The sequence below is a fragment of the Sinocyclocheilus anshuiensis genome, unplaced genomic scaffold (genome assembly GCF_001515605.1).
Source record: "Sinocyclocheilus anshuiensis isolate Anshui unplaced genomic scaffold, SAMN03320099.WGS_v1.1 scaffold552, whole genome shotgun sequence".
In the NCBI taxonomy this organism is placed as follows: Eukaryota; Metazoa; Chordata; class Actinopteri; order Cypriniformes; family Cyprinidae; genus Sinocyclocheilus; species Sinocyclocheilus anshuiensis.
Window position 1 is genome coordinate 2,693,664 of NW_015554362.1, and position 20,069 is coordinate 2,713,732.

At 41.9% G+C, this 20,069-nt stretch overlaps 2 protein-coding genes and 1 pseudogene across 2 annotated transcripts; all 3 read right to left on the bottom strand.

Moving 5' to 3' along the window:
- Window positions 1-2,896, bottom strand: part of LOC107671452 (leukocyte elastase inhibitor-like) — a 4,643-nt pseudogene extending 1,747 nt beyond the window's left edge.
- A 2,228-nt stretch (window positions 2,897-5,124) lies between these two features.
- Window positions 5,125-7,832, bottom strand: LOC107671450 (leukocyte elastase inhibitor-like). Its single transcript, XM_016464374.1, has 7 exons — window positions 7,665-7,832; window positions 7,202-7,357; window positions 6,930-7,085; window positions 6,716-6,833; window positions 6,210-6,352; window positions 5,963-6,130; window positions 5,125-5,532 (listed from the first exon to the last, which is right to left on the bottom strand). Exons 1-7 carry the CDS (start codon window positions 7,830-7,832, stop codon window positions 5,125-5,127), a joined length of 1,317 nt encoding a protein of 438 aa, XP_016319860.1.
- Window positions 7,833-9,357: 1,525 nt separating this feature from the next.
- LOC107671451 (leukocyte elastase inhibitor-like) lies at window positions 9,358-20,060 on the bottom strand. The gene is made up of 6 exons (XM_016464375.1): window positions 19,893-20,060; window positions 19,636-19,815; window positions 17,564-17,681; window positions 17,224-17,366; window positions 16,936-17,103; window positions 9,358-9,756 (listed from the first exon to the last, which is right to left on the bottom strand). The coding sequence occupies exons 1-6, from the start codon at window positions 20,058-20,060 to the stop codon at window positions 9,358-9,360; spliced, it is 1,176 nt and encodes a 391-aa protein (XP_016319861.1).
- Window positions 20,061-20,069: the final 9 nt, after the last annotated feature.

Here is a 20,069-nt window from a genome sequence, read left to right on the forward strand (position 1 = left end):
TGGACAACTTTAAAGGCAATTTTCTCAATATTTTGTTTTTTTGCACCCTCAGATTCCAAATAGTTGTATCTCTGCCAAATATTGTCCTATCCTAACAAACCATACATCAATGGAAACCTTATTTATTCAGCTTTCAGATGATGTATAAATCTCGATTTCGATTTGACCCTTATGACTGGTTTTGTGGTCTAGGGCCACATATTATGATCAGGATGTTAAAATAAACAAAAATCTCACCTTTCAGAGTAGACATTGATAAGCATGTCCCAGCCAGGTTTGTCACTTGTTGCGGTTCCCTTAAACATTTCCGATGTGTCTGTGCGTATTTGCAGCTCGTTTCTGTATTTGGTTAGGTTGTGATTATAGGCAGCACATGTGTTGTCAAACTGATGAAGATGTTGTTGGTGTTCAGCAAAAAGACACGTGAACCATGTGCTAAAGCTGGACGTCTCTAAAATTATACTAAAAGGCCTTTTACTTGTCAACAAATATATACTATCAGTCTGATGACAGAAGGCATGTAGTTGTTTGTGTGCAACAACTTTTTCAGCAAAAAAAAAAAATTTGCAAAACAAATATGACGTAGGACTTACAGGGTTAAGCAATTCCACATAATGGAACAACACCATATACTATATATACCAGCAGAATCTGTCTTGTCTCACCTTCTGAAGGCCAGTGGTTTCATCTTGAATCTCATTAGGAAGGATGATCAACATACTGAGATTCTTCCCGACATACGGCAGCTCCAGAACCAGACTGTTCATCTCTGGGATGAAGGCCAGAGGAAACTTTGATTCCTGATGCATCATCTTCACTGGTTTAGTTCGAGTCTGTCAAGCATCAATAGATCAATTGAAACATGTCACAACTCATATTTCATGACTGCTAAAAATAGTTTAAAAAGAGCATGAAATCTCACCTTGTTCAGCTTAAACTGTCCATCTCTGGTGGCTTCCTTTGGGAATTTCTTCTCCCAGTTCCCCTTGAAGTAGATGGCGTTCACCAAGACCAGTTTTGTAGTTTCATCAACACCTCGTGGCGGCAACAAGTCCTTGATCTTCTCTGAAATTCAAATGGACATTTTCCACTTTAGGCACTGGTTTGAACTGATTCACATATGAATAACACAAATGAATCACCAAAAATACTATTAAAGCATCTGTCTCAAAGCTCATGACAACGTTCTTACGGAAATGCAAACTTAATGTTGCTTAATTTAACCCTGCTATCAAAGTATATCAAAACTTTAAACTCCGAAGAGCTAACAGGGAATGTTCTCTGGCAAGGTTCCCTCAAAGTTATGAACAAATGTTCTCAAAACATTAGCAGGAAAAAACTTCAAAGAATACAGAATAAGTTCATGCTGGTTTTCACCTTGAGTGTTTTTCTCCACCCATTTGTTGATGTCGACACGCGCAGCCTCTGATTTCTTCTTGAAGTCCACCTCTTCCAGTCTGGCTTCATAGTATATTTTTGCGTCATTGAGGAATTTCTGCAACATTGCAAATCGATTGAGGTGCAAATGAAATTAGAGTTGAGAACATTTCCAGAATCTCCAGTGAGTGCTATCAAAGTATATCAAAACTTTAAAATCCGAAGAGCTAACAGGGAATGTTCTCTGGCAAAGTTCCCTCAAAGTTATGAACAAATGTTCTCAAAACATTAGCACAAAACATTATTTATACATTGTTCATTAAACATATTTTTCTGAAGCGTTTTAGTTGGACATTCGTCTAATGTTTTTTAAATGTTACTATGTGTTTCAGAATGTTCAGAGATGTTTGCAAAATGATAAAATGGAATGTGTTTACTTTTTAAAAATGTTTTTAGAACATTTAAAAAACTGGTTGTTTTGAACATTCAGAAATAATGTTTTAAGGGAATGTTAGAAAAATGTTCTTATAACATATTTTTGTTAGCTAGGTAGCTCAACTCAAGAACCCTATGAAGCCTAACATTTCGCTGATCTTAAAGTGCAGGAAAAAACTTCAAAGAATACAGAATAAGTTCATGCTGGTTTTCACCTTGAGTGTTTTTCTCCACCCATTTGTTGATGTCGACACGCGCAGCCTCTGATTTCTTCTTGAAGTCCACCTCTTCCAGTCTGGCTTCATAGTATATTTTTGCGTCATTGAGGAATTTCTGCAACATTGCAAATCGATTGAGGTGCAAATGAAATTAGAGTTGAGAACATTTCCAGAATCTCCAGTGAGTCTTACCTCAACAAACTGGTAGGATTGTTCTCCGTAGAGGCGGTTGGCAAGACTCAACACATACGGCGCTCATGGTTTCTTCAGTTCACTCATGAGCTTGTTGAAGCTGGAATGAATTTGGTCCTCAGTTTTTTGTCCAGGTGTGGGCTGAGCAGGAGATTTCTGTTTGTATCAACAATATCAAATGTAATCCCCAAGACTACATGCACCACTACAGCAAATACATTGCAATCATAAAGTCGTGAGGTTAGTGTTTCATGTAAATACTCATACTGAACCTTGAGTTCGGCAGGTATCTCAAACTTCTGGGTTTGTTGCGTCATTGTTGGTTCATGTTGACCCTTGACGCCGCAGGGCATCTGGGGCTTCTGGGCTTGTTGATGAGGTGCTGGAGTCGCGGCATCAGGCTTGGCAGGATTGTTAAAACCCAAAACCTACACAGCATTATTGTATATAAATGCATTTTTAATTCTGAACAACTGGCCATAAAAAATTAATAAGTGTGAGATCACCTTAAACATCTGCGCCACTGTGTTTCCTTTTGCTCCGAGCGACACCATGGCGAGAGCTGAAGAGATGCTGATCGGAGAGTAGAACACATTTCCTGATGTGTTTCCTCCACTGATCTTCTTGAACAGGTTTAGAGAGAACTGCGTGTTTGCTGAAGACAAACGCTCCATTTTCTCAAGCTGAGCAAGAAATAGCAATAGTTTAAATAACAGCAGATATGAAAGTGGACGGATCTAAACTGCATACAGAAAAGCACCTCTAACAAACAGAGTTCAGTAAAAGTATTACCTGGAAATGAAATGAAGAAGTCTGAAACCAGCAGAAATGAAGAAGTTTCCCAGCGTGACTGAGGCGAATGAATTAACCAGTATGGGTGTCAGTCTAATAAATAAAGCCTCGCCCTAATCTATTAATCCAAGTTCAGCCTTTTTGTACAATAAGAATGAACGTTTCTATTATTATATTGATATATTTCTCCACTTGGAACACCATCAAACGTAAACTGAATGATTCATTCTTCATTTCACTCCTTTATCATAAAATTAAAATAAAAGTGTGTGTAGCTGAGAACATAGGAACGATAAATCAAAACTGTATTATTCACAGTTTGTCATTTTTAATCCTAATGTCTGTGCAATCCGATAAACGCAGCAAGCCACACCTGCCTCTTTGACACAAATCATGTAGGTAGATGGCCAGGTCTCTCACCCTTTACCAACAAATGATCAATAAAATGACACATCGCTAGAGATCAGCTTTCTGCAGAAAAAGCAGCCAAAACATATACTTTTATTGCAACTGGTGAGGGGGCTAGAAGTTCTATATTAAAACAGAACACAAATACAAGATGGTTTAACCTAGAACAATTAGATAAATTTAAGTACACAAAAACCCATTTGCATTATGCCTACACTCTAAAAAATGCTGGGTTGTTTCAACCCAACTTTGGGTCAAATATGGACTAACCCAACATTTGGGTTAAAAATGTAATGTAAAAATTTAACCCAACGAAGTACACAAAAACCCATTTGCATTATGCCTACACTCTAAAAAATGCTGGGTTGTTTCAACCCAACTTTGGGTCAAATATGGACTAACCCAAACGTTGGGTTAAATTTTTACATTACATTTTTAACCCAAAAGTTGGGTTAGTCCATATTTGACCCAAAGTTGGGTTGAAACAACCCAGCATTTTTTAGTGTGTACACACTTCGTAAACCAGGGCTGGTTACGGGGATGTTAGAGGTGCCAAGCACCCTCAAACGAAAGCAAGAGCACCCAGTTCTCCAGTGCGTAGTTGTGCTCGTGCTCTGAGCGCGTCAAAGAATCCACTGAACGCTCTTTTTTTTTTTGTCCAGTAGAAAACACCCCCTTAAGGAATGTGTAATTTTTTTTCTGTGAAACAAAAGTTAAATTTGTCCAGAATAGTTATCATAGTTTTAGTGACAATTACATAAATTATAAATCAAGTATGAAAAATGTCCAGAGTTTTCATGCTATTATATTTTTAACAAAAATTGAATTTGTACCAAGGGGGTGTTTTGCCCCACAGGTGGGATAAAATGCCCCCAGTCTGACAAAGCAATTTGCTTTATACATTTACAGCAAAATCAGCGTACAGGCAGTTTTAGCTTAAAATTAAAAGTAATTATGAATTACAAAATTATAATAGCCTATTTGAAATATATTGTTTGCTAATGCTAACTGGCTAGCTAACTAGCTACCTGATGCTAACTTGAGGTAATTTTTAAATATAAAGTCCAAATATTTTTATTCAACCACCTAGTTAGAATACATTTGATGGACAAACAAAGGATTTGATGTTCAGAACAGAGTAACTACAGTAATTGTGGTAAGAAAATTCTTTCTGGCATATATCTAACTGTCTATCACAAATTACTACATCATATTATAAATATAGTGTATAACATAGTGTGTCATATACATTATTAACCATAGTAAATATAACATTTTAGTATATTAAACCATAATGTTTTAGCAACGAGTTCCAGAAGCTTTAAATACCTTTAATGTGAAGGTGGAATCGTATCAATATTGCTTTTTCTTGTTATGTAACACTTCAAAGATTGAATTTTGTGCTTATTTTTCCATGTTTTACAGTTTCCATGTTAAAAAGATTAAACTGAAATATATTTTTTGGAGATGCACTGGTCAGTTGGCCATCAATCAGAACCAGACAGTTTTTGCTTTAAACGCATGAATGGCAAATGGCCATCCTTTATTTTTTCCATTCTGTAGTCTGTTTTGTGTCAGAACTCTCAAATCAGTGCTGTGAAAGTAAATGCGTAGAAAAAAATGTCACTCAGTTATTTGCTAGAGCCTTTATTTGTCAGAGAAACACAGACACTTTGTATTATCACTCCATCATTAAGGATCTTTAAGGAGAACAGAATCGTCCATAGAACAGAATGCTGTTGGAGGGATTATGCCGGATGAAGAAAAGGAAGGGATGATCTGCAATGAAGGTTTTTGGGTCTAATGGCATAGAGGTTGTTTCGATAACGATGCCGGTGGCTGCAGCCGCTTCGGTTCCTTCCTCGTTTACTTCAACAAAGGCTTTATGAATCACCTTCGACACCACCAGGTCGTTGTTGGGCGACATGCCTGAAAGATTCACCTTCTGCAGGTCAAAGGCATCTTCCATTCCCATGCTGATCAGAAACTGCACCATGCCATAGGTTTCTGCCATCTTAAATTTAGGTAAAGATATTTGAACTTGCTCTTGAAACATCTTGCTGGGTTTGGTCCACTCCATGAGCTTCTCGTAGGTCAGTGCCTTTTCAAGCTGCATAATAAGAGAGTCGTGTTAATGCGTGTCTATTTGTATGAACATGTATGGGGTCTGTTTGTACAGCATCATTGATTTGACACTTTTATTTTGTGTTTGGATAGACCATTTCATTCAAGAATACATTAAAAAGTCTTGTAGACTGTAACTCTTCAATGACTTATATATTTATGCAGCAACCAGCAATTCCAAATAAAGAAAAAACACACCATACACTCTAAAAAATGCTGGGTTAAATACAACCCAGCGCTGGGTAAAATATGGACAAACCCAGCTACTGGGTTGTTTTGACCTAGCGGTTGGGTTACTGCCCAGAAGTTTGGGTTAAATATTTAACCCAACTGTTGGTTGAAAACAACCCAATCGCTGGGTTTGTCCATATTTTACCCAGCGCATTTTTTAGAGTGTATAATCCGTGTTGTCTCACCTTCTGAAGGCCAGTGGTTTCATCTTGAATCTCATTAGGAAGGATGATCAACATACTGAGATTATTCCCAACATACGGCAGCTCCAGAACCTGACTGTTCATCTCTGGGATGAAGGCCAGAGGAAACTTTGACTTCTGTCGCATCATCTTTACTGGTTTAGTTTGAGTCTGCAAAGCATCAGTAGGTCAACAGAATCATGTCACAACTCATATTTCATGACTGTTAAAAATATACATGAAATCTCACCTTGTTCAGCTTAAACTGTCCATCTCTGGTGGCTTCCTTTGGGAATTTCTTCTCCCAGTTCGCCTTGAAGTAGATGGCATTCACCAAGACCAGTTTTGTCGCATCATTGACACTTTCTCGTGGCAGCAAATTCTTGATCTTTTCTAAAATAGCAAGTCCTTGATCTTCTCTGAAATTCAAATGGACATTTTCCAATTTAAGCATTGATTCGAAGCGATTCACACAAATGAATCGAATTAATCTCTACAAAATGAAAATCTAAATCAAAACACTATTAAAGCATCTGTCAATTAAAGCTCATGACAGTTCTAATGAAAATGCAAACTTAATGGCCATAATGAACAAAACCACTGAAAGTATATCAAAACTTAAACTTCCCAAGTATTATACAGTTCAGCAAGAGCACATGAAGCGAAACATGAGCCTAAAGTGCTGAAATAGACCTACATATTTTTGTAATAGTGCAGACTGTGTATAATTCAAATTATGTTCATTCTGGTTTTCACCTTGAGTGTTTTTCTCCACCCATTTGTTGATGTCGACACGTGCAGCCTCTGATTTCTTCTTGAAGTCCACCTCCTCCAGTCCGGCTTCATAGTATTTTTTTGCATCATTAAGAAATTTCTATAACATAGCAAATCAATTGAATTAGAGATCATTTCCAGAACTTTGTCCTTTAATACCATGAGCAAACATTGAATTATTTGCTTTGAGTCTTACCTCAACAAACTGGTAGGATTGTTCTCCGTAGAGGCGGTTGGCAAGACTCAACACATACGGGGCTCCTAGTTTCTTCAGTTCACTCATGAGCTTGTTGAAGCTGGAATGAATTTGGTCCTCAGTTTTTTGTCCAGGTGTGGGCTGAGCAGGATATTTCTGTTTGTATCAACAATATCAAATTTAATCCCCAAGACTACATGCACCCCTATGGCAAGTACATTGCAATCATAAAGTCGTGAAGTTAGTGTTTCATGTAAATACTCATACTGAACCTTGAGTTCGGCAGGTATCTCAAACTTCTGGGTTTGTTGCATCATTGTTGGTTCATGTTGACCCTTGACGCCGCAGGACATCTGGGGCTTCTGGGCTTGTTGATGAGGTGCTGGAGTCGCGGCATCAGGCTTGGCAGGATTGTTAAAACCCAAAACCTACACAGCATCATTGTGGTAAAATTGATAAAGATAACTACTTCACTATTTTGATAACGTCAACATCTATTGTTTTTTTTTTAATTGCAGTGATTCCATAGAAGCATTTTTTGGTTCCTTAAAAGAACCTTTATACCTAGTGTGAAATGCATTTGAAAAATCTGAAGGACCTTTTCCACTATAAAGAACCTTTTTGTGCAATTGAAAGTTTCCATGTTATTGTTTCTTCACCACAGATGCCAATCAGAAACTGCTATATTAAATTCTGAACAACTGGCCATAAAAAAGCATATAAATGTGAGATCACCTTTAACATCTGTGCTGCTGTTTCCCCTTTTGCACCGAGCGACACCATGGCGAGAGCCGAGGAGATGCTGATCGGAGAGTAGAACACATTTCCTGATGTGTTTCCTCCGCTGATCTTCTTGAACAGGTTTAGAGAGAACTGTGTGTTTGCTGCAGATAAACGCTCCATTTTCACAAGCTGAGCAAGAAATAGCGGTTGTTTAAATAACAGCAGATTTGAAGGTGGACAGATCTTGTTAGTTCTATGCAATGTTAGTTCTAGGAAATGATGAAGTTTCCCAGTGTGACTGAGTCGAATGAATTAACAGTTATGGGTGTCAGTCTAATTAATGATGCCTCACCCTAAAACAGTTAGTTTTTAATCCAAGTCCGACCTTCCTGTAAAAACATAAATTGTTTCTAATATTATTTGATTTATTTATCCACTTACATGATTCATTCTTCATTTCACTCTTTGTTTATAGTAACTTGAAATCAAATAAAAGAGTGTGTAGGTGCAAGAAACAAAACCTGAATCCAAGAAAGATGAATCATATTTACATTAATCATAATGTACAAATCAATAACGGATTAGCTGATGAGGGTTGGAAGTAGGTGTCACTGTGAAACTTTTTAGAAAACGTGTTAAAAAACAAAATGAAATATAATAACTGTCCTTGCCACACACCCCAAGAACAACTGCTTTTCTAAATGACGTTTAGTTACAGTTACAGTTATTAACACTTCATGCAGTGATCATGATCTTAGTTTTTACTATGTGGGCATGTCAGATGTTTGGTTGCGTAAAACAGGTCATGTGTTGTGGATACACCTTTTTCATATGTGATATGTAATATAAATATAGCCTAATAATTATGCACTGTATATAATTATGCCAGTGAATTGAGAGCAAAACTTATGATGCTACTGCAGTGGCCATTAAAGTAATTATTTGCTAGAGACCTTATTTATTTATTTTCATTCAACTACCACAATAGACCTGCAACACAAGTTTCTGTATATATGAGTTTGTTCACTAAAAGGGGGCTCTATCATTCCATTAATGACAATACATTCAATAGATGTATGGATTAAAACATTTTTTTCATGAATATTTATATCTCCAGTATGAAAAGTTTTTCCCACATTTAAACACCAAATTCAGCTAATGCATTATTGTAAATAAGAATCTTGTTTTTAGTTTAGTTGTAAAGAGCAACATTTAGCTGATTAAATATTTTAGAGGTGAGCAAAACTAGAAATTAAATGGACTGTGTTTGTACACTTAATCATAAAGTGTGTAAAACCCAATAATGTAATATAGCGGATGGTGGTTGAAAGTATGTGTCATATGAAATACTCATGATTTGTGGATACATGCCAAATGAAACGCCTTGTTCATATGTGATACAATTATATTATATAATATTCATGTAGTCTAATAAATGTATTGTATATAACTATGCCAATGAATTGAAATCAAACCTGATGATGCTGTTAGAGTGGCCATTTAAGTAAATTATTTACTAGAGTCTGTCTGTCTTCTAAAATAATTTTTTTAGTTCTGTAACTTTTGTATCAGAACTCAGGAGTCAGTGCTTTCAAAGTAAATGCATACAGACAATTTCATTCATTTATTTAATTATTTATCAGACTTTATTTATTAGAGGAACACATACAGTACAGCTAGAATCATCACTTCATCATTACCATCTTCAAGGAGAACAGAAGCATCCGTAAAACAGGATGCTATTGGAGGGATTGTGTCGGATAAAGAAAAGGAAGGGATGGTCTGCAATAAACATCTGTGCAAATGAACGTATGGCGATGACAGCACCGGTGGCTGCAGCCGCTTCGGTTCCTTCCTCGTTTACTTCAACGAAGGCTTTATGAATCACCTTCGACACCACCAGGTCGTTGTTGGGCGACATGCCTGAAAGATTCACCTTCTGCCCATCAAAAACATCCTCCATTCCCATGCTGATCAGAAGACTCTTCATGTCATAGGTTTCCTCCATCTTGAATCTGGGCAGAGATACTTCAACTTCCTGTCGACGCATCTTGCTGGGTTTGGTCCACTCCATGAGCTTCTCGTAGGTCAGTGCCTTTTCAAGCTGGATGAGACATAAAAATGGTATGAATATTTTTGAAACAACGTTCCATACATACTCTTACATTTCAAAGTTCCTTATTTGCATCGATGGTTGCAATAAAAACCATTAACATCCATGGAAACTTTCCATTCCAAAGAACGTCTCGATTATGTATGTAACCCTCATTTCCTGAAGGAGGGAACGGAGATGTTATGTCAGTGACTGACAAATTGGGATCTCGCTAGAGAGACCAATCACCTTCGAGTGTTAACAAAACAAGCCAATAAGTGTTGGCGTGTGATCTTTGCATCGCGCACCCCGCCCCGGGAGAGCTCCTTTTCGCTGAGGAGCCGAGACCATGTGCCTCGGCCATACAGCGGTGGTACAGCAACTGTGGCATCGGAACACAACGTCTCCGTTCCCTCCTTCAGGGAACGAGGGTTACATACGTAATCGAGACGTTCCCTTTCAGTCAGTCACGTTCGACATTACGTCAGTGACTGACGAATTGGGATCCAAATGGAAAACGCCACTATTGCTGACCCCCTCCAGTGCCCTGCGAAAGTCGGCAAGTCCCCCCACACCAATTGGGGCGGAAGATAGGACAGGGCTTAGGCAGAGGTGTCTGCCACTGCTGTTCCATACAGTGGGAATTGGATAACACTGGGAAAGCGTACCCAGTAGGGGAATGCTACAGAAGCCACATCCTACATAAAGGAGCCATCATGTGGAAGTTACACATATGGACTGGCCATAGGGCAGTACTACATATGGAAGTCCCGGTGGTAGATTCTGCCAGGGAAAGACACGGGCTTACCGTGAGGGAAGCTGTACCGTTGAAGAATACACATGTGGGATCACCCGAAGGGAGAATAACTACACACGGGCACCTAGCCCAGCACAAGGGCTGACCTTGGGCATACACACGAGTGCTGGACCTGGCGTCTGGCGTTCCTCCACGCCTGACCGCCGAGGGTGTGGGAGGAACTTCAACAGGTTCACAAAAAGGGAACCTGAACTGAGAAGCACTTAAGCGCACGTATCCGGTCCGTAGAGGGGAATGAGGGGAAAGCGTGATTGACACAGAGCAGGTCCAGTGTTACTGACCATCTGAGACAAGTACACGAGAGGACACAAGCTCTACACGGAGATTATAGAATCTCGCAAACGTGTTAGGTGTCGCCCAGCCGGCAGCTCTACAGATGTCTGCTATCGAGATGCCCCGTTCCAACGCCCAACTTTGTTTGGAGACAGCCTTTCCTTTCTGCTGTCCTCCAAAGTTGACAAAGAGCTGGTCTGAGCTCCTGAAGCTCTGCGTGCGGTCCACGTAAATGCGCAAAGCGCGAACGGGACAGAGCAGCGCAACGGCTGGGTCTGCCTCCTCCCGGGGCAGCACTTGCCAGAGATGTTCACAAGTCTTTAACTTGGAGTCCAAGTCAAGTCTGAAGTCTTTAACCTGGAGTCTTAGTCAAGTCTGAAGTCTTTGTCGCTGGAGTCTGAGTCAAGTCTCGAGTCTTTGGCCATGAGTCCGAGTCGAGTCTCAAATCATTTAATGGCTTGCTAAAAAAATCTAATTCAGAATCCTATTGTATTGAAATCGTCCTATTTACGAAGCTGTTTTATAGGCTATAGACAAAATATATATTCTATGATCTGCTTTGCAAAAAAAAAAAAAGGGAAAAAAAAGAGGTGTTAATATGTAAGGTTATTGTACATCCAACCTGTTATTTATAGGCTATGTTTTAATCCATTACCATGTTCAAAACCGTTTTTCTATAATGAAATTCTATAATAAGAGTCCGATCTACCACGGCACACAAGGAAATATGTGACACAGTTATTACAAAACCATACAAATTAAGTATTTATTTATTATATAAGCCAGGGGTATTCAATTAAAGTTCCAAGCCGTGGCCTCTATATTTTTTTCTATATACAGTATATAACATTTTTTATTTATTTTTTTAACATGTATTGCATTTTTACATTTAGATATATGAGAGGCCGTGTGACAGAAAAAAAATACTGTTTCTGTTCAGGGTTTTCCTCCTGAAATCTATACTATTTTAATATTTTAGCCTACTTAAAAGCATTATCTAAAAACAAAGTAGCTACAATAATCAAAACATTCTCATCTTGAGCAGAAAACAAAGATAACCAGCAATTTCAAAGTTTAAGTTCTATCCTAGCCATCTAACAACAATTTTCCCAATTATAATGACATGATTCTTTTTAAATGTTCTTAGCCTACAGATTAATAATGCTAAATGTAGATCAGTAACGTATTGTCACATCTGGTTTGAACAGTCTGAGTCATAGGTTATAGATAGGTAAATAGATAGTATGAAAAATAACTATATTTGCAGCATTGTTGTTTTCTGCTGTGTTTTGTTGTTTCTGTTGTTGATAAAATAACCGCATTACCTGCAGCTCTAAACTTGGCGCCGGCGCGTCCAGAGAGAGAGAGAGAGAGAGAGAGCGAGAGAGAGAGAGAAAGCGCACGGAGCTGAAACGGATTGAATAAAGTGCGTTTGGCTTTTGATAAAAATACTAGAGGATATAGCGCTGAAAGATATTTACCACAAACGACCCTGAGCGCTTGTTATGCGATCTGCTCCGTTGTTTTGAAGCGCTGTTCACTTATGGTGTTACGGCTCGCGGTCCGGATGGATGCCGGGGTGCGGATATGGACCGCCTTTTGAATATCAGTTATATAAGTATTTAAGGATAAAAGACTCGAGTTGCTTTTAAAAATTTCACGAGTCCTTTTCCTCAAGTCGAGTCAAGTCTGGAGTCATTTCAGGTCGAGGCTGAGTCAAGTCTGAAGTCTAAAAAAAATGCGATTCGAGTCCGAATCACTAACTCGAGTGCCCATCTCTGGCGCTTGCAAGTTCACCACCTGATCCCTGAAAGGCGTGGTGGGAACTTTGGGCACATAACCAGGCTGGGGTCTCAGGACAACGTGAGAGTTGTCCGGCCCGAATTCAAGGCACGAATCGTCGACCGAAAATGCCTGCAGGTCCCCGACCCCCTTGACCGAAGCCAATGCAGTGAGGAGCATTGTCTTTAGTGACAGAAACTTAAGCTCTACTGACTGCAGAGGTTCGAAGGGCTCCTCCTTCAAAGCCGTCAGGACCGAGGGGAGATCCCAAGAGGGAACCAGGTGGGTGCGTGGAGGATTCAGCCTCCTGGCACCCCTAAGGAACCTGATGATCGTGCTTCCCAACAGAATTGCCGTATACTGCATCGTGATGTGCGGCGATAGTGGCAACGTACACTTTGAGGGAGGAGGGAGACAGCCTTTGCTCCAGCCCTTCTTGCAGAAAGGAGAGCACGACCGCGATCGGGCATCTACGGGTGTCTTCCTGCCGGGAAGAACACTAATCAACGAACAGGTTCCACTTCAGCACGTAGGCGTGCCTCGTAGAGGGCGCTCTAGCTGAAGTGATGGTGTTGACTACCGCTGGAGGTAGACCACCAAGAACCTCCGCGTCCCGTACAGAGACCACACGTGGAGATTCCACAGGTCTGGGCGCGGGTGCCAGAGTGTGCCCCCTCTCTGAGAAAGGAGATCAGTTCTAGGAACCAAGTCCGACTGGGCCAGTATGGCGCTACTAAGAGGACCTGCTCCTCGTCCTCTCTGACCTTGCACAGCATCTGTGCGAGAAGGCTCACTGGGGGAAACGCATACTTGCGTAGGCCCCGAGGCCAGCTGTGTGCCAGCGCATCCGTGCCGAGGGTAGAACAGCTGGCAGTGGGACGTGTCCGGAGAGGCAAACAGCTCTACCTGAGCATCCCTGAAGCGTCTCCAGATCAGCTGGACTGTCTCGGGGTGGAGCCGCCATTCTCCCGGAAGGGCGGGCTGATGTGAGAGCTCGTCGGCTGCACGATTGAGCTCGCCTGGGATGTGAACGGCGCAAAGAAACCTCAGATACTTCTGACTCCAAAGGAGTTGCGACATGCAACGGGAGCGTAGACCACGCTGGTGGTTGATGTACGCAACGGTCGCAGTATTGTCCGTCCGGACCAGTATGTGCTTGTCGTGTAGCAGTGATATGAAGTGGCGCAGAGCAAGCCATACTGCCAGCAACTCGAGGCAATTGATATGCCACTGCAGACGAGGCCCTGTCCAGGTGCCTGATGCTGCACGCCCGTTGCACATGGCACCGAAGCCTATGGCAGAGGCATCTGTTGAGACAACAACATGCCTGGACACTTGCACTAGGGGAACTCCTGCCTGAAGAAAGGCAAGGTCCGACCATGGTCTGGCGGCAGGGCGGGGTGACTGAGACCCGGTGAGTGCCGCGTCGCCATGCCCATCTCGGGACTCGGTCGTGAAGCCAATGCTGAAGCGGTCTCATATGAAGCAATCTGAGCAGCGTGACAGTGGCAGCGGACACCATATGCCCCAGGAGCCTCTGAGTAGAACCGCCCTCCTGCGCTGAAATGACTCCAGGCAGTTCAGCATCGACTGGGCGCCCTCTACTGAGCGGAGCGCTTAGATTGACCGAATCCAACTCCATACTGAGAAAAGAGATCCTCTGCACGGGGGAGAGTTTGCTCTTTTCCCAGTTGACCCGAAGCCCCAGCCGGCTGAGGTGACTGAGTACCACGTCCCTGTGTTCGCACAACTGTGCTCGAGACTGGGCCAGTATGAGCCAGTCGTCGAGGTAGTTTCCTTCAGGTCGATCGCTGCAAACCAATCGTGCGGAACGAACGCATCGAAAAATAAGTTTCTGTGTTAACATCCTGAAAGGGAGCCTGTGAAGGGCCTGGTTCAGAATGCGCAGGTACAGGATTGTTCGTAACCCACCGCCTTTCTTGGGTACAGTGGAGTAGGGACTGTAAAATCCCGACTTCATATCGACTGGAGGGTACCGGCTCTATCGCGTCCTTCGCCAGCAGGACTGAGATTTCCACTCGCAAGATGGGAGCATCCTTGTTTGGCACAGAGGTGAACCAAATGCCCCTGAACTTGGGAGGATGCCGGGCGAACTGAATCGCATAGCCGAGTCTGATGGTTCTTGTGAGCCAGCGAGATGCGGCGATAGTGGCAACGTACACTTTGAGGGAGGAGGGAGACAGCCTTTGCTCCAGCCCTTCTTGCAGAAAGGAGAGCACGACCGCGATCGGGCATCTACGGGTGTCTTCCTGCCGGGAAGAACACTAATCAACGAACAGGTTCCACTTCAGCACGTAGGCGTGCCTCGTAGAGGGCGCTCTAGCTGAAGTGATGGTGTTAACTACCGCTGGGGGCAGGTCACCTAGAACCTCCACGTCCCATCCAGAGACCACACGTGGAGATTCCACAGGTCCGGGCGCGGGTGCCAGAGGGTGCCCCCTCTCTGAGAAAAGAGATCCTTCCTCAGAGGAATACGCCAAGGAGGGGGGAACCACCAACATACCCGCAGTGGGGCAGCAAGGTGGAGCGCAGGGACCTGACCCGGAAGGCACAGCGTCCCGGAGTGGGGTCTGAGTACGTGGTGCAACACTTATCTGGTTCCACGGTTGGGCAGGGGGCACGTGAGAAGGCATAGCGTCCTCGAACCGGGCCCTGCTGCCCGCTGGCGAATGAAGAGGGGGACGAGATTGTTGAGGCTGAGCCTCGCACACTGCCATCCTCACCCTCTTGAGACCCGGAGAAATAGGAAACTGCTCTTTTATTGAATGTTTGGGTACCACCGGCTGGGGAGCCAGTGGTGGAACAAAACAAAAAGGGAACAAAGGATTCTCCACCCGGCCCTCCTCTGGGGGAAGGAGTGGTGTGGTCACCATCTCCTGAAGAGCAGGATCCAGAGTCTCCGGGTCGGCCGTCTCAGGAACGCCGCTTGCTCTGGTGCTTTACGCTGCGCCGCTTTCCTGCTGCCAGCTCCACGCTGCAGCCGGTGTGAAGGCTGCTGCTGAGGCCGAGCTGGAGCGGAGGTGGAGGCAGCAGGAGGGTGCCCTAGGTGACGAGCGGGCGGAGGGACTGTGGCCTGCGGCACCCCCAGGAACCAATCATCCAACCTCGAGCGTTCGGGAGATGGAGGGGGTTTCCATTGCAACCCGATGCTCTCTGCGGCCCGGGAAAGCATATCAGTCAGCTCTGGATCTGACTCGGGCAACACCACTCTTCCTGACAGAGGCAGCGCAGCCGAGTCTTCATCACCAGAGCCTAGCTCGTCCCCCGATGCAGTGATCGACATCCTGTCATCTGCCGGAGGCCTGAATGAGATGCTAGACCCCACCCTGTCTGGGGTCTCAGCCACCTCATCGCGGAACACCAGAGGTTGCAATGTGCTGGAGGAGTGAGGGGCCTGTGGAGACGCGCTCGACAGGGATGTCCTCAGATTACCCTGGTCACACGCCGAAGTAGTCCTCCGCTGCTGCGAGACAGAAGAACTAGAACGGGGCATGGGGAGGGGGACTCCTCCTCGTTTGATGAAGAGGAGCCTCGACCACAACATCACGATGGTCATGTCCCCGCAATGAGAACATGAGTCATCCATGAGCGCTGCTTCAGTGTGCTCAAAGCCCAGGCACAGGATGCAGCGATCGTGACCATCAGATGGAGCCAGGAAGCAACCACATCCAGAAACACACAAGTGGAAGGCCATCTTTAAAAAGACTCCGCGTCACTCGTGGAGCTCTTTTAGATTCGCTCTTTTAGATAAAAAAGTGTTGATGCGCCCAGGGGAGGTCGCAGCGCAACTGCAGTATGATGAGCTGCAGCATGCCGTCCAAGACACCACAGCAGCAGCACTGGACCAACAACCCCCGCTGACGCGCCGTGACACCAACACTGTCGAAGATTTTGCTGTCTGTAGACACTCTTGCTTGGTAACCACACCAGCTGAAAGGCTTGGCTCCTCAGTGAAAAGCTGAATGTGCGACTGCACGTGCTCTCCTTATATACCCGCGCTGCGGGGCGGGGTGCGCGACGCAAAGACACTTATTGGCTTGTTTTGTTAACACTCGAAGATGATTGGTCTCTCTAGCGAGATCCCAGTTCATCACGTCGAATGTGACTGACTGAAAGGGAAGGTTCTTTATAGTGGAAAAGGGTTCTTTGGATTTTTAAAATTTAGAATTCTTTGCACTAGGAAAATATGTTGTTTTTTTTTAAGAACTGTTCACTGAAAAATGGTTCTTCTATGGCATCACTGCGAAAACCCCATTTTGGGACCTTTATTTTTAAGAGTATAATCTGTGTTGTCCCACCTTCTGAAGGCCAGTGGTTTCGTCTTCAATCTCTTCAGGAAGGATGATCAACATACTGAGATTCTTCCCAACATACGGCAGCTCCAGAACCTGACTGTTCATCTCTGGGATTAAAGCCAGAGGAAACTCTGCCTTCTGATTCATCATCTTCACTGGTTTAGTTTGAGTCTTCCAAACAGGAATGGAAACACATTGAAACTCATATTTCATGAACGTTACTGCATAAACAAAATACTGTATATATAAATACTGGATCATAAAGGAAACAACAAGAGCATGAAATCTCACCTTGTTCAGCTTAAACTGTCCATCACTGGTGGCTTCCTTTGGGAATTTCTTCTCCCAGTTCCCCTTGAAGTAGATGGCGTTCACCAAGACCAGTCTCGTCATCGCATCGATGGATCCCTGTGGGAGCAAGTCCTTGATCTTTCCTATAATACAAATGTATGTTGTCCACTTTGAGCATTGGTTTGAACTTTGATATTTTTAATTCAAATGTGTTTATTTTATTTTTTTAAATAACTAGCTCAATAACTTAACTAGCTTTAATAACTGTGCTGCAAAAAACATTAAATAACTTTTATTTGTAAGAGTATAGAGTAACTTTAAAATTCATGCTGGTTTTCACCTTGTGTTTTTTTCTCCACCCATTTGTTGATGTCGACACACGCAGCCTCTGATTTCTTCTTGAAGTCCACCTCTTCCAGTTTGGCTTCATAGTATCTTTTTGTGTCATTAAGGAATTTCTGTAACATAGCAAATCAATTGAGGTGCAAATGAAATTAGGTTAATTTCGTGTCAGCTCAACCAGAAGTCCTCAGCTAAAATTGATTTTGATTTAGATAATTTTTTTATCCTTGTGAAAGAAATACAGAAATTAAGAATAATGCCAAAATATTAAATACCAAGTATATTTATTGGGTAATACACTTTTATATACAATTTTCACCTAAGATTTGGAGCCATGTTCTCTTTGGATACCAAGAGAAAAATGTGTTAAGAACCAAAATCTAAAAGGATATAATACTTCTTGAGCAGTGTTGGGTAAGTTACTCAAAAAAGGTAATAGATTTTGATCAAATTAATAAAGAATCACATTACTGATTACTACTTGAAAATTGTAATTTGATTACATTACTGATTATTGCATGTAAAAAGTAAACAGATTACTAATTACTTTACTTTCAAGTTACTTCGAAAACATATCAAAACTAAAAATTTTTTTTAGTTCTTTCAGTAATTTAATATTGACCGAAAAATATTACAAAGTTATGAAAACAGCAACTTGACTTAAAGATTTAATCCATTTCTAAAACTTAACATTCTTAGTATAAACCTGCCTAACAATGAAAAATATATCTTTAAATGTGCCTATACAGTGTTTTATTAACAACATTGCTTGCTGAGTGTATGTATGCTAGCTGTGTTTAACTGTGTGAGCATTAAAGACCTTAATAAATTGAAAACAGTTCTGATAACATTTGAAAACAGTATTGATGAACTGTACTGAACATACAGTGCATATTTGAATGCTAAAAATGAATCTTGCTTCTTTGTTTACAGAGGTGATGTGGGCGTTTAGAGGCTCGCGCGTCTCACGTGGATGATTACCGTATGAATAGCACGCGCTGCTCGTGGATGTGATCACATTACAGATAATGAGCTCAGACGGGAAAGACTGGACCTCGCTTTGGTTTCATACAGATTACTTCATCAGAGAACATTTGTTTTAGATAAGACTTACTTCATTTAAAAGTAGACACTTCAAGCTTTCCATATATATGTTTCTCATGTCGGTGTGTGAAGTATTCGCTGGGTTTTGGTTCATTTTAGTGACGCGTTTCAGAAAGACATTCGCGGAGACTGAGACAGCTGAAAGCACACCCTGTGTGTTTTCTTTATTTTACAAAAGCACAATCTTTTGTTGATATTGTGAGTGTACACAACTAAAAGTAAACCCTTCACAGATTCAAATGATGTATTACACTTATATGTACGATCAAAAATAGAGGCGCATTTTAAGTTCTTTTAGCTGCTTTCAGGAAAAAATGCAAGTGATCGCGCCGGCGCCTTCGTGGACCCCGCGCAAAATGTGATTTTAAAAGGCATATAAATATTTTTTTTCTTAACACTACATTTGTAACGTAAGTAACGTAATTATATTGACTTTAGTAACTGTAATCAAATTACACAAATTACACAAATTTAAAATGTAATGTAATTAGATTACAGTAATGCGTTATACCCAACTCTGTTCTTGAGTTACAGGCATGCACACTCAAAAAAAAAAAAAAACCTCAAAGTGCCGTTTTCTATTTTTGAGCTATCACTATTGGCATATAATGCAACAAAGATAGCTAAAGTCGACAGATTTTATAAATAGATCTCTTTGTGAAAATAAAATAATGATGCTGCCATCTTTATAAAGTCATTTATACCGCCATGTAATTTGGTTTCAAATCTCAGCTGAAAATTGTCCTTTTTACCCCCTCTACAAAATAGTGTATTACTCTGTAAATATTCATCCATGACATTTAATATTTTGGCTATTTATGTGTGTCTGTCTTCAGAAAAAAAATATTAACAAAATCAAAAATTTTAGCTGTGGGGAGTTTATGAAATTTGGTTGATTTGACATGGAATGACCGATAAGAGTTCAGAACAGTTCTAGAACCTTGAATTATTTGCTTTGAGTCTTACCTCAACAAACTGGTAGGATTGCTCTCCGTAGAGGCGGTTGGCAAGACTCAACACATACTGGACTCCTGGTTTCTTCAGTTCACGCATGAGCTTGTTGAAGCTGGAATGAATTTGATCCTCTTTAACATGAGGCGCTGGAGTCGCGGCGCCGGGTTTGGGAGGATTGGTAAAGCTCAAGACCTACACAGAGTTGTATATATATATATATCATTTGAATTCTGACCAACTGGCCATAAAAAGCACACGTGTGAGATCACCTTAAACATCTGCACCGCTGTGTTTCCTTTTGCTCCGAGCGACACCATGGCCAGAGCTGAAGAGATGCTGATCGGAGAGTAGAACACATTTTTTGAGGTGTTTCCTCCACTGATCTTCTTGAATAGGTTTAGAGAGAACTGTGTGTTTGCTGCAGATAAACGCTCCATTTTCACAAG